This window comes from Dendropsophus ebraccatus, chromosome 7, assembly GCF_027789765.1.
Source record: "Dendropsophus ebraccatus isolate aDenEbr1 chromosome 7, aDenEbr1.pat, whole genome shotgun sequence".
Lineage (NCBI taxonomy): Eukaryota > Metazoa > Chordata > Amphibia > Anura > Hylidae > Dendropsophus > Dendropsophus ebraccatus.
The window spans coordinates 116,402,963-116,420,780 of record NC_091460.1 but is presented as its reverse complement, the minus strand read 5'-3'; the positions used below and the strand labels follow the sequence as shown (position 1 = coordinate 116,420,780).

Sequence of the window (17,818 nt, the reverse complement as noted above, 5' to 3'; positions counted from 1 at the left end):
GCCGGCTACGTACGGTCTGTGAACTTACGCCCGTAAGCTACGTACGCTTCCCGAGCGGCGTACGTAGCGATCTGACAGCGGTCTTTTACTTGGATATCTTCGGCTAGCCCCGGACACCCCACAGAACCTTTTGGATCGGCAAATCAAAGTGTAAAAATGAAGATATCACCACTACGGACGGGACCGCATGTTACGCTACGGGCGTAAGTTATGGCATTTTCGTCCTCAAACAATGGTCTGGTTCATTTTTTATGGCGCCGCATACGATCCGGGCGTAAGTTCGTGCGTAGTGTGAACTGTGCAGCCGTAGATCGTATACTTTCCATTGTACACAAACTACGGAAATCTCCGGCCGCTCATTCACGGAGCGCGCTACGGCCGGAAACTTACGTAGTGTGAACATAGCCTGAAAAAGCCAATGCATTTTCATTGTTTCAACTATAGATCCATATAAGGTATTTTTTTGTTTGTTTGTTTGTTTAGCAACACCAGTTGTACTTTATAAAGACACTCTTGAAAAAAAAATTGTACTTTTCAAATTTTAGGTAGGTTTTGCACCCACCTAAAATGTTATTTTACTACTTTTACTATTTTATTTTACTACTTTAAAAAGTGTAAACATTTTTTTTTAAAAGAAGAAATGCACAATGATCTGTAGTTTTTATTGGTACCACACTTGTATATATGTGACTTTTTAATCAATTTTTATTTGATGATTTTTGGTTGCATCAGATTCCATAAAAAAATCAATTTTGCACTGGCTTTTTTTTTCCGCTTAAATGGTTTATTGTGCAAGATCAGAAATGTGATAATTATAGTTTGGGTGATTCTGCATGCGGTGATGGTAAATATATATATATATTTTTTTTTTTTATTTTGAAAATATGAAGAGGGTTGATTTAAACTTTTATTATTTGATTTATATATTTAAAAAAAACACTTTTTTTAACTCACATTTGTAGTTCCCCTAGGGGACTTCTATGACCAATACCATGATTGCTTATAGGGATCAATGAAGTACATATATACATTCATTAATGATATCTGCATGAAATTAATCCATAAAATGTTGAATAAATTTGTTGTTTATATGTTACCATTCTAAACTGTTAACAGGAAAATTTAAATTGAAAAAAAAGAAAAAAAAGAAAAGAAAATAACACACGCCATTTGTTTATGATGGTGGTTTGTGGCCTTAAAATACTAGACTATAATTAAGCTTTTCAGGAAATGATCTTTCTTTATCTGGGAATTTATTTCAAAAGAAAAACATTCCATTACATATTTCAAGAACTTTAATTAATAAAATATGACTGAAAATCTACCAAAAGTAGACTGAAAGTCCCCAAAAGTCACACTCTACATTGGTCTAAATGTACATTTCGATCCCCAGCCTAATAACAGATAGTAGATTATTGACTGCATTTTCCATTGTTCTGTGGTGTTCTCAAGTTAACCGCAAGTATCCCTCTATGTATCACTGTGGTTAGCAGTTCTCGTATTCTCCAGCTCATCTCCTTTTGCAGTGTCTCCAAAGTTCTTACGCAAAGGAAAATTCCCCCATTTGATATTAACAGAACACAGACCCGTAGGTCTAAAAATATTCCATTCATTCCTTTTATGCTGGCTGTAAAAATTCTCTATTTTTTACAATGTTGTTGTGTTTTCTTTCTAATTGTTGGCACCACAGATATATTTTAAGAATGAAATAGTCCCATCACATTCCGGTCCACTGCTGACACAAACATCTGATTGGCTGCTCTCATCCTTAAATTTCGGAAATAGACATCATTCAGTCTACAAATTCAGAGGGGAGGAAGCAATATAAGACAGAAGGTAAAATGCTGTTAATATATATATTTGTAGTCTTTGTATGTTATAAATTTAGATACTATCACATTGTATAGAATGAATGCTTATTTGATTTTAGATTGAAATTGTAGTAGCATGAAAACAACTAACAAAGATGCATCTTTACATCAATATACCACATAGGGTACGAAATCACATAAGCATAAGAAATCAGGGCATAGTAACCTTTGCAAGAAAAATTATAATAACATCATGCATCTAATCTATCACCATCATGTTATAGAGCAGAAGGAGCTGAACAGATTGATATATATCTTTGTGGGAAAAGATTCAGTATAACTTGCAACATGTTGATTGAAATCTCTGCTCATTCTGTGTTAAGGAGTCCAGTGGGCGGTGTCACTCAATGGACTGGACTCTTTAGAATGGAAACATCAGAGATTTCTATCAATAAATTACAAGTTATACTGAATATTTTCCCATAAAGATATATATCAATCTGCTCAGCTCTTCCTGCTCTATAATATAATGGAGATTAAATAGCTTTTTTATGGTTATGGGTTCCATTTAAAGGAATTTTAAAGGATAATCAATATCCTACAATTTCCTATGTACGATTGCCTTTTAATACTAATATATTGGTGGAATAGTAAACCTGTCATGGAGACAAGATGGTAAATAGATAATAGACTGTAATTTCAGAGAGTGTTGAAGTAGTGTTGAGTGAACCTGTAAAGATGTTTGAGTTCGGTAACGTTATCCAAACCCAAACGCCTGGCGTTAATTTCCTGCAGCTGCACAAGTTAGATGTAGCCCTAGAGAGTCCTGAAAAACATGGATACATTCACCCGAGCACTTTGACAGGTTCTCTTACCACAAGTTCTTCGGCATGGGAGCACATTTGACACATTAGAGTGCATTTACACCTCCCAACATTGTTGTAGATTTTTAAAGGGGTACTGCAAAAAGACAAATATTTTTTTTTAACATTTCTTTTATAAAGTTATATAACTTCGTAGTATAAATTATTTATTTACTTATGCATCCAACAATCTTGTGTATGTTTTTAATATTTTTTTTTAAAGTTTTTTTTCTTTATATTTGTAAAACCTTTATTTTAACTTTTAGAGCTGTTCAAGGGTATAACTGGACTCATCATCAGAAGCTTTAGCACTGCATTCACATATCCATGATATATGGTATGTAAGCTGACTGTATATGTAGTGTCCCACCATGGGTGTTGTTAGTAGTTACACTCTTCGCAAAAGCCTGTACTTTGTGTAAGTAGTGATTAAAGTTTATTAGTGTTAAAGTTTTGCCACAAGATGTCACTATTGTAAGTATATGTACTTAGTAGATACACAGCTGTAGAAAAGGGTTATCGTTTGTATGTGACATGGATCTGTGGACTAATGAGCGTGATTTCTTCTTCTGTCCTATCATTTCTCTCTTTACTTTTACATATGCACTCTTCACCCAATCAAAGCAAACCTTACAGGGGCCGTAGATAGGAAGTCACATGGTAGAGGAAGTGTAGAGGTCTTTTGTCACTAGACTATGGTCACAAGATAGAACGCTCTGTACAGCGGTCCAGTTGGGCCCTGGCCCTCTGCCAGGTCCCCAGTCTCAGTGTGCAGACCTAGGCACATGCAATCTACAGATTCTTCTTCAGTAACTCTACTCAGCACCATGCAGTGTTAAACTCTTCACTAGAGAGGACAAGTCAGAGATCATCACAACCCATGCGGTGGACAAGGAGAGTCACAGTGCAGGACAGTATCCACAAAGCAAGGCTAGGAACTGATCTGGATAGAGCAAAGTTGCTAGAAGCCTATGAACTCTATCTTGCAGGAAACCCTCAGCATTCTGCTCATCCCAGGTAAAAAGGGGGGTCTGGGGCTTCTGTGACCCCCTAGGACAGGTCCCCCGATACTGGTAGGGCAATAGGTGGTGCGAAGAGCCAAGAGTAAAAACACAGGCACGAGTATTCTCTCTTTCTTCTCAAGTATTCTTCTACCTTATCCTTCAACATCTGGGCAGAGCACAGCACTAATTGGGTTGGGACTCCCATGACATCCTCCTCTCTACTCTTCTCATTCTCTACTCTCAGCACGCAACTCAGTCCACACGACTGTACCACTTCCTATACACTCACTGCAGATCTTGATCCTAACTTATCAAGTGTCTTATTAAGTGTAAAGTATCATTTCAAGGCAAAGCTGTATGACCTGCTGTACACAAGTGTTTTTTAAGTAAAGCAGATCTTATTTATGATAAAGAGACTATGTGAATCCTCACTCCACACCAACGCAACACACAAACATTTCTTGGGCTATCTCCCCTTTCTGTGAGTGGCGGTGCCAATAGTCCGGGTGGGTCACTATTCCACTCCGGACCACTGTGACAACAACCCAAGGGACACCGTAACAACCTGGCAGGACACTGTCCATAGGGGAACAAGGTATAACTGGCCCTTTAAACTCAAAGCAGGTGTGCCACCATACCTGTGTGCCCAACCGGCACTGGCGTCACAACATAACATCACTGGATCGGCTATATCTCGGCCAACCACCATAGAACTGGTGTCACACTTTACCATCTGAAAGTGACCGGCCGTACCTAACAACTTTAGCTGTTACGGAGCTCCCAGCATCATAATAAATCATGATGCCGGGTATACCGTAAGAGTTCAAGAGTTCAGTCCGTGATATGCAGTCAGCTTACAGACCATATATTATGGATATGTCAATGCAGCCTAAAATTCAATGCTTAATTGGTATTCTTCTTCACCTTCTTTATAGGTTTTGTTTATAAATCGTGTAAATATTGAATAAATACATGATTCAAGTATCATGTAAATAATAAACCATTTAAGACTAGAATTACAGCTGGTTAAAAATGCTGTATAATTCAGAAAGGAAAGATGAACACCAGATATTCTTTATTTTGCATAAGAATTTAATTATTGTGTTTTGTCTATAGTAACACTCAGAATGAAGCTTATTCTCTTGTGGGTCTGTCTTATTTCTGAAGCACTAGCACTTCCAGTAAGTATATGGTACTCTATGTTTCAATAATAAGAATGCAAGAATGTCTGCTAAGGGACATACGAGTACCACAATCATCACTTGAGAAACAGATTGCTGATCTCAGGGAGACCAGCCAAACAATGTATGTGCAAAAGAAGAGCCCGTGCAGCCTCATCGAAGAGTCTCGAAACAAAGCACTAGCCAGATATTCCTCCGGGAAGGACCCAGCCAGGGTCCTGTAAGGAAACCACCAAAACCACCATATTAAGTGCCCCTATAAGTCAATGTAATGACAAGGGAAAAACCAAGGCCAGGTAACCATCCACAGACAGCTGTTTCGGGGTGTTGCCCCTCATCAGTGTGGAGCAGGATTCTGGCTAGGTGGTAGCAATGCCTAATAGAGCCAAAAGAGAGAAATAGCGCTGATCTCAGGGAGACAAGCCAAACCATAACACTGCTGGACTCTAGTGAAAGCGCACAGTGCAGTGAAATCCTAGGTATATTGTCATGTGTCCTTGAGCATCAATTACAGCTTTACAATGATGTCTCATGCTGTTTACCAGTCGGCTTATTGTCTTATGAGCTGGAGCATTGCTGTTCATGAAGATTACATTAGGCGGCTGTGTTGTTCATGCAAAAGCATGTTGACTAGATTAATGATGTTATACAAGTAGTATGGGCTTGTCACTGTGTAGGGGTATTTCTGTATTGAAGAGACACTGTCCACACTGTAACACCACCACCACCAAAGGCTCATCATCAGCTTACAGCTTGCCTGGCAATAGAAGAGACAGGGATCATGTGGCAACAGAAGAGACAGAGATTATGTGACCTCTGTCTCAGAAGGGAGGGGGAGGACAGAGGAGTGGAGACAGAGTGGACCAGGAAGTGAGGATTTTCAGCAGCTTCAGTGTGTGAGTCAGAATGTGCTGCAGAAACATATTACAACAAGCTTGGATTATGGGTGGGAAATTACCAAGGCTAAATCTTTCTTAGGGTACGTTCACACGTAACGACTCGCAGCGGAAATCTCTCTGAGAGATCCGCTACGAGTCAAGGTCCTGGCAGGTCTCTGTCAATACATACTCTCAGCGATCTGAAAGACCGCTGTGAGTATTTAATGCAGCTGCCCTCTTAACCCCTTCAGCTCCCGCTCGGCTCACCCGCTGTCTGTATACATTACCTCTCTCCTTGCTTCACAGGGTCCTGGCGTCCTGCTCTTCCGCCCAGCCAATCAGTGGCTGCGGCTGGGCAACACACTAATTGGCTGGGCAGGAGAGCAGGACCTTGTGAAGCAAGGAGAGAGTTAAAGTATACAGACAGCAGGGGAGCCGAGCGGCAGCACGTGTTAGCCGGGATCAGCGCCGCGCGGCACCATGACGTATCAGATACTGTACGTCATGGGTCGCTAAGGGGTTAAGGCTTTTTCTTTTGGCCTTAATTTAGATGTAGTGATACAGCAGTATTCTGCAATTACAGCCATAATTTGCAAAATACATCCGTATTTTTACACATTAGGTCTTTTTTGTAGGATATTTAGTATGGAATCCACAAGTGAGGTTATTCGCTGTAAGTAACATTTCTTATAACATTTCTTTTTTACATGAAGACACAGACTCCTGCTGACTATGCAAAGGATTGCTGTGGGGAAAACCCAAAGGTAAGTCGGGAACAATTCTGGTTACAAAGGTCATACACCAAAATAGTTACGCAGTGTTAATCATAAATTGTGTAAGTATAGTAGCATTACTGCAAATAGTAACCAGTCAGGGCTAAAGTTTAAAGGGCAAGTCAAGACTCTTTTTCAAAAAGAGGCGGGGACAGGGTGGCTGAACATAACAAAATGCACTGACCTCCCCAGATCCAGTACTGGGATCCACTGATCTCCATTCTGGTTTCCGGTCCCCCGGGCCGCTTTCTGGTCTAAGTGGGGACCTGGGTTATGACGTGTCAGGCCAGCTCAGCAAGTCAGCTGACAGGTTTTCAGATCACAGCAGCAGCACACTAGGTAAGTATACACTGCTGTGTGATCTGTAAACTGACAGCATGGATATATGCATATTTTTACTGTCAGTGTGCCTTTGTCATTATCAGCCCCAGGCTGATAAAAGGCAGCAGGCTAGCGAAGTCAGAGTCCTGTAAGTTCGCACCTCTCTAAACCTACAATTCACTAAAATGCATTAAGCTACGTTTCAATTAATAATTTGGTCATTTTTTTTATTGTTTACTTACATTGAATTATTTTATTCTACCTTGTATTTAGCTCATCTACAAAGGTCATAATTCCAACAAAGGTATAAATGTATACGTATATGAATTCCTACCAGGAGGCAAAGAAGCCAAGGTAAATTATGATTATAAACAAATGGAAAATGTTTGTTGTTTGCTGTATTCCATAGTGATATTCATTTCTAAACTTTTAGGCTATGTTCACGCTACACAAAAATGGCCGTATTCCATAACAACGGTCGTAGTTGTGCAAACATGGCCGCCATTTGTGAAATGATGGCCGTTGTTTGCACAACGAGTGATGTTATGAAATGTGGCCGTTGTTTTTACATATTGTGTACCTGGCCTTAGGGTGGCCTTTAGGCATATTGAGGATTTATCAAGATAGGCATGTCACGCACCTTTCTTAAAAAAAAAAAAAAAAAGCCAGCGCACAGGCTCACAGGATTTTTTTACAGGCCTCTGGGGTCCCGGCGGTAGCAATCCGTTTCCCATGGCAGCTAACATTAGGTGGCCCGGGACTGCTCATCGCTGTGCTGTCAGGGAAGGCCGATCCAATAAGTGAGCAGGGCACCGGGTCAATGAGGTACAGCATAGGCGTCTCAGTGTGCTATTTAAACTGGCTACATCTGCTAGAGAGTGCCTGAGTTGTCTTACAACCTTAAGAACTTTACTAGCATTCTTCTGTGTATTCAAGTTTTCTAATATCCTGGTCATCTACCTTGTTTTTCTGACCTTGCTTCTGCCTGCTGATTTGGACTTGACATGATATGGTTTCATTTGACTACTCTGTTGTATTCCTTTTTTTGTACTGCGCTGACCCTTAGCTAGTCTAAGGGCCCTATTCCACCAGACGATTATAGTTTGCATAATCGTTAAAGATTAACGACCTCAAACGACCGCTATTGCGAAAGACCTGAAAACGTTCACTCATTTCCATGGAACGATAATCGTTACTTATGATCGTAATTGCGATCGTTTTTGTTCGCTATTGCGTTCGTATCTATTGCGAACGACCGAACGATGTCTTATTAAATGCAAACGATTTGCAAACGTTTTGCGAACGAGCAACGATAAAAATAGGTCCAGGTCTTCTAAAGCGATCAACGATTTCTCGTTCGGTCGTTAATCGTTAACTTCATTTCAACCGAACGATTATCGTTTAGATTCGAACGATTTTACGATAATCTGAACGATAATTGTCCGGTGGAATAGGGCCCTAACTTCGCTCTACTGTGTTCAGTGTATTGTTAGTCTGTTTTCGTTCTCTACCGTGTTCATTACGCTCTTCCTCCCCAGCACATAGTTTAGTGCAGAGACCTTCATCCATTTGGAGGCTGCCATTTAGGGTGGAGCATTTAAGTGGGTAGGGAAAGAGGCTTTGCGTGAGAGCAGGGCACTATCCCTACTTACCCTTGACAGTAGACCTGCTATTAACCTTTCTAAGGTTCTTGGTTATGGCCACCTGAGCCTGTATCCCACTGCTTTGGAAAAAAGACACAGCACCCCCAATCTCCCTGTGGCAAGTACACTGTCAGTTTATCGGAGATTCATCCACTAAATGGCCTCCTATTAGATGGATTGAAAGTATCTACCCACATCTGTTCATAGGTATATAGGTGTCGTACTCTCTGTGATCTAAAGAGGTGTGATGGTAACATGATATTTAGGTTGGAATTGGTGATCAGAGCTGTCTCCCAAATAAGAATGTTATAGGTTCATTTAAAGAGGTTATCCAGTGCTATAAAAACATGGCCACTTTCTTCCAGAGACAGTAATACTCTTGTTTCCAGTTTGAGTGGTGTTTTGTAACTCAGTTCTATTGAAGTGAACGGAGCTTAATTCTGAACTATACCTGAACTGGGGTTGGGTTGTCTCTGGAAGAAAGTGGCCATGTTTTTGTAGTGCTGGATAACCCCTTTAAAGTTTACGTCCAAAGTTGATCTCCTGTCATTTTTGCAAAGATTGGTTCGGAGAGATACAGCTGACACTTGGCAATACAGTTGCAGAGGCAACTATCCAACATCCTGCAAGTTATGTGTGTTCCTCAGAAGACGCAAGACCAACTCTGGATGTATATTTAGGCCATGTTCACACTACGGATAACACCGGCCATTCTGTTACCCAACCGGGTCACAGAGCGGCCGGTGTTACTGAAGATCATCCCGGGCGGTACTGTAGTACCGGCCAAATGATCTTTATTTGTGGTGAATTCGGATGCGGGCGCACCCGCGTGCATTCCATGTCACCGCTGCACGCAATGGAGTGTGCGGCCAGAGCCGCTCGCTACATTTGTGTAAACTGACATGTTCTCTTTGGCCGCTATTCAATTAAATAAATCACGGCAACAGCAATTGCAACAACGGCCATGATTTATGTAAAACATACGTTGTGTAAACATAGCCTAAGGGTGCCTTCACACCTGCCGACTCGCAGCGTTAATAACGCTGCAAGTCGGCTAGGTCCTGGCAGATCCCTGTCAGTACATACATGAGGCGGCCGGCCGGCATCAGAAGGGGTTAAGTGGCCGGCAGATTTACATACACGCAGCGGTCGTTCAGACCGCTGCGTGTATGTACTGACAGTGATCTGCCAGGACTTAGCCGACTCCGGTGTGTGTGAAGGCACCCTTAGGCTATGTTCACACTACGTATGAGACCGGCCGTTCCATGACCCCGGCCGAGTCACGGAATGGCCGGTCTCTGGCCGGATCATCTTGATCTTTTCCTCCGCGGAGCTCTGATGCGGACGCATCAGCACGTGCCAGCATCAGAGCTTCCCATAGCCCACAGTGAAGCGAGCGGCCAGAGAACTGTGTGAACTGACAGGTCTTTCTGCGGCCGGAATTCACTGAATTCCGCGCAAATTTTGATCGCGCAAATCGCGCGTGGACCGCGCAAATTTTGATCTTTGCGCTTTCGTTTTTCCCTTCGACCCTTCTAAGAGCTCTAGCACTTTCCGTTTTCTATCTACAAGGCCATGTAAGGGGATGTTTTTTACAGGAATAGTTGTACTTTGTAATGGCGTCATTCATTTTACCATAACATGTATGATGGAATTCCAAATATATTATTTATGAAGATATAAATAGGTGAAATCGTAAAAAAGAATGCAATATGGTAACGTTTGGGGGGTTCCTGTGTCTACGTAATGCACTATATGGTAAAAGCGACATTATACTATTATTCAATAGGTCAGTCCGAACACAACCATATGCAGGTTACACAGATTCTCTAATGTTATATATTTTTTTTGTCATGAAATCCTTTTTTTTGGCAATTAAATATTAATAAAATAGGCCTATTGTGACGCTTATAACAGTTTTATTTTTTCACCTACGGGGCTGTATGAGATGTCATTTTTTCCGCCATGATCTCTAGTTTTTAATAATACCATATTTGTGAAGATTATATATAATGTAACATAAAATCGGTAATCCGCGCACTTTTTTCCCTCTTTTCGTGTACGCCGTTCACCGTTCACAATGACGCTTGTTATATTTTAATAGATCGGACAATTACGCAGGCTACGATATATTATATGTTTATCTATTTACTTTTATATGTTTTATTTATATAATGGGAAATGGGGGTGATTTAGACTTTTATTGGGGGATGGGTTTTGGGGTAGTGTGTTGGTAATTTCAACTTTTTTTTTAATACATTTTAAGTCCCTTTGGGGGACTTGTACATTGATTACTTTTATTTTACACACTGATCACTGCTATGCCATAGGCATAGGCATGGGACACTGAGGGCCCATGGCCCCCCAAACAGACTTATACTATCAGTGGTGTATTGCCTCCAGGCTACAGTTTTGCCATAATTTGCATAAAAATTGCTGATTTTGTACCGCAATTCTGCACAAATCAGAACAAAACTGCAGCCAGGAGACAATGCAATAACATTAGAGAACAAACTGAGGGACCTTATCATGTGATGATGATGTCACCACAGGTCCTTTACAGGCTGTATTATGGAAGAAAAAGACTAAAGTTAGTGTTGCCGTAGTTACAGTGGGTTGGGGGGGGGGCAAGCTTGGAGAACAGCCTGGGGCCCATGGTAAAGTTAATTCACCCCTGCCCCTCACTGCTTATCTGTGCATTATCAGGCAAAGTCATCTTCATTAGAGAGAACCTATAACCTATGAAGAGGGGAGGGGCCGAGGAGGATGAGTGAGCAGAAAGAGGAGACAAGCAGCTGTACAGTTTGGAGACTGTCTGGGCACATAAAACCCTGGATTTACAGATCAGAAAGGTCACTGCTAGTCTATGATCTTGGTGAGAGAAGATTGCAGAATGTAGTGTTTTGCAGGGCTGCCTTTTCTCCTTTCCGTACTCCCTCATCCCCTTAGGCCCCTCCCCCTCCATAGACCATAATGGACACAGAAATCCTGCTTCTTCTGAAGTGAGGGGGGAGGCTGCAAAACAGCTTTTTGAGTACCGAAGCAAACTCTTTTGCTTAATAAAACCTATTACAGAGTTTCTTAAAATCACTTGTACTATTGATATCAATTGATTTCTGAAAAGTGACATTTAAATGACAGTTACACTTTAAGCAGCATAAAGCCTCTATTATTTCTTACCTGTCTTTTGTGTTTTATATAATTCAATTGAAGGAAGATACAACAATAAAGAATGGTTTGCAAAGTGACAGAAATCATCTTAAAGGTAAAGAAAATGGAGAAAACTATGAAGATACAATGATTCCAACCAAGAGACCTGTAAGCCTATATGGCAAAAAATTAGCTCCTGACACAGAGACTCCTGGAGATACAACCCATATGCCGGATCTGAAGTTTGATACTATTACTAGTACAGTAGGTGCAGCTCAGAATGACGTCACAATGTATGAAGACACAGATCTTCTCTCTAATGCCACAGAGCGACTTCCAAAGGGGATGTCACATGCAAGAGATACACAGAAGATGAGTGGAGATAGCAATGGAAATGATTACTATGGGACTGAAGGCAGCGCACTTCCTGACCTCCCAGGCTACACTGACACCGATACTGGTAATCGAAGCTCAAATGTCGATTTTCCACCAAATGTGAATGATCTCGGTGACACAGGATGCACTGAATCAGAAGGACAATGCAAATACAAAGAACATTTTTTTGTGACACAACCAACAGTACATAAGGACCATTCCGATACAAGCAGGCATGGGCCTGACAAATCTGCAACCAGGGAGGGAAAAACCATGGATGATACCACCAAGTGGAGAATAAAACCAACAAACGCAGCCAGGCATAAAAAGAAAAGAAAAAGCGACCCTAGTGTGAATAGAAAAGATATTCCGAAAAGGGCCAATACTGGAAAAATGATCCAATACCATAGGGGACAGAGAAGAAAGATGGGTGGCAACCGGTACAGATACAGCTCATCGGAAAGCGGGAGTGAAAGCAGCCAGGAATTTGACTAACTCTTCAGATCATTTAACATATAAACTATTAGAAGGCCGCTCTACCTATGGTAGATGGTAGCCACTTATTTTCTTTTTCTTAAAAAAAAAAAAAAAAAAGTTATAGGGGTTCTCCAGCAGCTAAGTACATTAGGTCAATCAATGTCTCTCCAGTGAAAAGGGGAAGAGCAGGGGCAGGAGCTTCCAACTGGAGATTCTCATTCTTCTCATCAACGGCATCCCATCTGTCAAACAAGTCTTCAAAGTTAACTTTATTGAGAAACCCTAGATGCAAATATTCTCCAACAATATTTGTATCGCATTGAATTAATATGTGTGTTCAAGTACAAATGAAAGGGTAACTCTGGAGAAAAGAAAATGTATTTAAATCAATTTGTGTCAGAAAATTATATAGATTCATAAATTACTTCTATTTAAAAAATTTCAAGTTTTCCAGTACTTATCAGCTGCTGTATGTCCTGCCGGAAGTGGTGTATTCTTTCCAGTGGGACACAGTGCTCTCTGATGCCACCTCTGTCCAGGGCAGTAGCAAAACCCCATAGAAAATCTCTCCTGCTAGGGAAAGTTCCTGTCATGGACAGAGGTGGCAGCACAGCACACTATATCAGACCGAACATAATACACAATGGTGGACATTTATGAAGTCCAGCGTTTTTTACGCCGGGCTTACAAATGTCCCCGTTGCTCTGAAGCTCAGGGGATTTATGTAGAGGCGCATTGCCTCTACATAAATCCTGTAGGCACAGAGCCCGTCCATTCAAATAATCTGAAACCTACGCCAGCTCAGAGCTGGCATAGGTTTTAGCATCACTTTTCCCCCGGAAAGAGGCTGCGCTCCCTCTGCGTGCTGCCGCACCCCCCATAGCGCCCCCTCTCCGTTCGGCAGATCAGCCCAATGCAAATATAATATTTGCAAAAAGACCTTTTGTGAATATTTTTCCCCCAATTGGGCCGATCTGCACCTAAAAAAGACATTTGCGCCTTTTTAATACATGTCCCCCTATGTCCTGCAGGATGTAAAGCAGCTGATAAGTACTGGAAAGCTTGAGATTTTTAAATAGAAGTAATTGAAAAATGTTTATAACTTTCTGACAGCAGTTGATTTGGAAAAAAAAAATCACAGGAGTGCTCCTTTAAGTCAGCTGATGGCTTTGTATAGTTAGACAAAAGTGCCTAAGGCTGAATCAAGTTTATACAACAGCATGAGGCACTTTGATAAATCTGGTGCATTCTCAGGCCATGTTCACACATGGTACAACACCGGCTGTTCTGTGACCCGGCCGTGTTACTGAAGATCATCTCAGCCGTTACTGCAGTACTGGCACGATGATCTTCATTTCTGGTGAATTCGGAAGCGGGTGTGTGCGCCTGCATCCCAATTCACCGTTGCACACAATGGAGCGTGCGACCGGAGCCGCGTGCTCCATTGTGTGAACTGACACGTCTCTGCGGCCACTATTCAAGAAATAACGGCCGCAGAAAACTGAAATGGCCTTAGACTGTCTAGTCTAGGTTTACACTGTCTAAGCATTAATAGGTTTTTGTAAACATGTTATTAGTTTTATTATTTGTATTTTTATGTATCTTTCAATTATAATTTGTTTTATATCTGTTCTTGCAGTGTTTCGCAGTCTTGTCCTCACAATCCACACATTATTCATACTTGACATTAAATCTTAGCCTATTATGGAAATAATGGGTGATAAACCTTTTCTACATCATTTTAAATCCTATTATATTTAATAAAGACTAATGCTTTGTACCTACTGATATCAGGTTCTAACACATTTTCTCCATTTTCATGTGATGTGTCCAATATCAAGGCTTGGACTGAAATACACTAAATGTAAAACCAGGTATTGTCAGAAATAAATATTTTCACCTGCAGTAGTGATTTTATTACCTTGTAAACAAATTAGGGCTGAAATATCTTTTTCAGGTTTTTTGGAAGATTAGTCTACCATCTAGTGGTCATTCATACACATTTTCTTCAGAAAACATGAAGCTAAAAAAACATTACAGTGGTACCTCGGTTCTTGAACTTAATTGGTTTAGAAAGGCAGTTTGAGAACTGAGCAGTGTTTTCCCATAGGAAACGATGTAAATGTGTTTAATTGGTTCCAGCACTCACCAATAATTACCTACAATACCCATATATTACATTGTATAGTGCCCAGTATAATCACTACAGTACAGTACAGAACAGCACTTTATACTGTACAGGACATAATATACAAGAAACATTCAACAAAACCAGCAGTTATAGTACAGTAGTTACTAACTCCTTAGCAATCCTTTACTGTATAGAGTCCCCCACACACCAGCACTGTACAGTATGGGAGATGGTGGTGCACTGACTGTACTACTACTGTACTGTATATGCACTCCAGCAGTCTTATACAGTACAGGATAGGAGATGGTGGTGCACTGACTGTACTACTACTGTACTGTATATGCACTCCAGCAGTCTTATACAGTACTGTACAGGATGGGAGATGGTGGTGCACTGACTGTACTACTACTGTACTGTATATGCACTCCAGCAGTCTTATACAGTACTGTACAGGATAGGAGATGGTGGTGCACTGGCTGTACTACTACTGTACTGTATATGCACTCCAGCAGTCTTATACAGTACAGGATGGGAGATGGTGGTGCACTGGCTGTACTACTTCTGTACTGTATATGCACTCCAGCAGTCTTATACAGTACTGTAATGTATGTGAAGCCTCACCAGTACTAAACTCACCAGGTACAACCCACCATCCATGCTCATAAAAATGTTCAGATACCGAGCAAAATATTCTGAACGTTACTTCCAGGTAAATTTTCGTTTGAATACCGCGGTATTACTGTACTTCAAGACTTGGTGCCCAAAAAGTGTTTGAGAACCGAGCAAGAGTTTGAGAGAAACTTTCCTTGAAAATACTGCTTGAGGCCATGTTCACATGGTGTAAGAGACCGGCCGTTCAGTGATCCGGCCAGGTCACGGAGCGGCCGGTCTCTGAAAAGATCATCCTGGACGGTACTGCAGTACCGGCTGGATGATCTTTATGGCTGCAGAGTTCTGATGCGTGCGTGTCCCGGCTGGAGTGTATACTATGTGTATACGCTCCAGCCGGGATCCCATAGAAGCCTGGGCAACGTATATATTCGTAAAAAGTCCGCCCGTTGTTGCCGATTGCAACAACGGCCGTACTTTTACAAAAAGATACGTTGTGTGAACATAGCCTGAGAACTGAACTGTTTGAGTTCCGAGCAGTTTGAGAATCGAGGTACCACTGTATAAAAACAGCATAAAATATATTTGTATATAGAAATATACATACAATGACAATTGACTTGCATCAATCAAGATGTCTATTATTATATACTGCTAAAATATTGGAGATATGATTAAAGGGAACCTGTCACCCATGGAGGTCCCCCGAACCCACCCAGCTGCAGTGATTTTGGACTCATCTCTGCTCATTTGCATATTGGGAGGTCATATCTCCACAGTGGGACCAATATTGGGAGCAGGACCGGCAGGATGGGGTAAGTAGGGGGGAGGTCATATCCAGGGGTAGGTTGGGTTCAGGGCCTCCAGGGTTGACAGGTTCCCTTTATTTATTTAAATATATAAATGGCCCCTACAAGAAATATGGGAAAAAGATGTTCCAGGTAAAACCCCCTTAAAGGACAAGAGGGCACTGCCTCCGCCTGGAGAAAAAAAGGTTCAATCTCCGGAGGCGACAAGCCTTCTTTACCATGAGAACTGTGAATCTGTGGAACAGTCTACCACAGGATCTGGTCACAGAAAAAACAGTAGAGGGCTTAAAAACAGGCCTAACATTAACCCTTAGGCGACCCTGCACGTACCCGTACATCCAGGGCTGCCTCCATGTGCTCAGAGCGGGGCCGCGTAGCGACTGCGCTCTGAACCGCCACGGTCCCGGGTGCCGCTCGTAGCCCGGGGCCGCGGCTATTAGCGGACACGGTCCGATCGCCGTGCCTGCTAATAAAGTAATCGGATGCAGCTGTCAAAGTTGACAGCTGCATCCGATTACTTGATGCAGCCGTTCCCTGGTGTCTAGTGGGGTGGATCACTCCTTCGGGCTGAAGCAGCTGGAAGCAATCATTGTGCCTATCTCATCGATCTATGCTGCATATCTATGCAGCATAGATCTCAATGAGAGATCAGTGTACTTATACTAGAAGTCCCCCAGGGGGGCTTCTAGTATAAGTGTAAAAGAAAAAAAAAGTGTTATTATCAATAAAAAGCCCCCTCCCCTAATAAAAGTCAGAATCACCCCCCTTTTCCCATGTTATAAATAAAAATAAATAAATAAACATGTTTGGTATCGCCGCGTGCGTAATCGCCCAAACTATTATTAATTAAAGTGCAAAATTGCGCATTTTTGGTCGCATCAAATCCAGAAAAATTTTAATAAAAAGCGATGAAAAAGTCGTATATGCGCAATCAAGGTACAGATAGAAAGATCACATCATGGCGCAAAAAATGACACCTCACACAGCCCCATAGACCAAAGGATAAAAGCGCTATAAGCCTGGGAATTTTAAGGAACATATATTTGTTAACAATGGTTTGAATTTTTTACAGGCCATCAGTTTTACCCTAGGGCGCACGGCGTAAAAACGAAAAAAAATAAAAAATAAAAAAGCTAAAATTATTATGTTAATTTGTTTTCCCTAAGACCCATTGGCATCACAACATATGGGGTAAATTCGCCCCTGCGAGCCCCTGGGACGAAGGAATATTTAATGAAAAAATAACAATTAAATTTTAATCCCCTCCTCCATGAGGTATAAATAGGCTCCACCTCCCCCTAGACCTCAGTCTAATTATAAAGAAACATAAAACACAGGGAGGGAGTCTTGTGATGCCAATGGGTCTTAGGGAAAACAAATTAACATAATAATTTTAGCTTCCCTTACGTCCCATTGGCATCACAACATATGGGGAATTAGCAAGCATTATCCCCAATGGGCGGGTTATTTATTACGTCCGCATTAAGAACAGATCTTGCAAAGGTTGCTCTTGACAAGAAAGAAGTATCCAGCCTGAAATATCTCACAAAGGTAGTCAAAGACGACCAGGTAGCTGCCTGGCATATGTCCTCAAGTGGCACAGCGGCACGCTCTGCCCAAGTGGAGGCCACAGCTCTAGTAGAGTGAGCCCTGGTAAATTCTGGTGGATCCAGATCAGCAGAGGAGTAACATAAGGCAATGGAGTCACAGATCCATCTGGATATTGAAGGTTTTGAAGCCTTTCTCCCCTTGTTCTTTCCTGTGAAAGGGATAAAGAAATTCTCGTCTTTACG

General features: G+C 41.5%; 1 protein-coding gene across 1 annotated transcript; it reads left to right on the top strand.

Moving 5' to 3' along the window:
• Nucleotides 1–1,773: 1,773 nt before the first annotated feature.
• On the top strand, nucleotides 1,774–12,911 carry LOC138796994 (uncharacterized). Its single transcript, XM_069976758.1, has 5 exons — nucleotides 1,774–1,836; nucleotides 4,795–4,859; nucleotides 6,451–6,501; nucleotides 7,105–7,185; nucleotides 11,688–12,911. Exons 2-5 carry the CDS (start codon nucleotides 4,806–4,808, stop codon nucleotides 12,492–12,494), a joined length of 993 nt encoding a protein of 330 aa, XP_069832859.1. The 5' UTR covers nucleotides 1,774–1,836; nucleotides 4,795–4,805; the 3' UTR covers nucleotides 12,495–12,911.
• The last annotated feature ends 4,907 nt before the right edge of the window (nucleotides 12,912–17,818 follow it).

What these genes read in the sequence shown, in the direction of transcription:
- LOC138796994 (XM_069976758.1), top strand. Translation starts at nt 4,806, where the DNA reads ATGAAGCTTATTCTCTTGTGGGTCTGTCTTATTTCTGAAGCACTAGCA. An exon ending in CTGAAGCACTAGCACTTCCA is followed by an intron (nt 4,860 to 6,450) that starts GTAAGTATATGG and finishes TTTTACATGAAG; the next exon opens with ACACAGACTCCTGCTGACTA. An exon ending in GCTGTGGGGAAAACCCAAAG is followed by an intron (nt 6,502 to 7,104) that starts GTAAGTCGGGAA and finishes CCTTGTATTTAG; the next exon opens with CTCATCTACAAAGGTCATAA.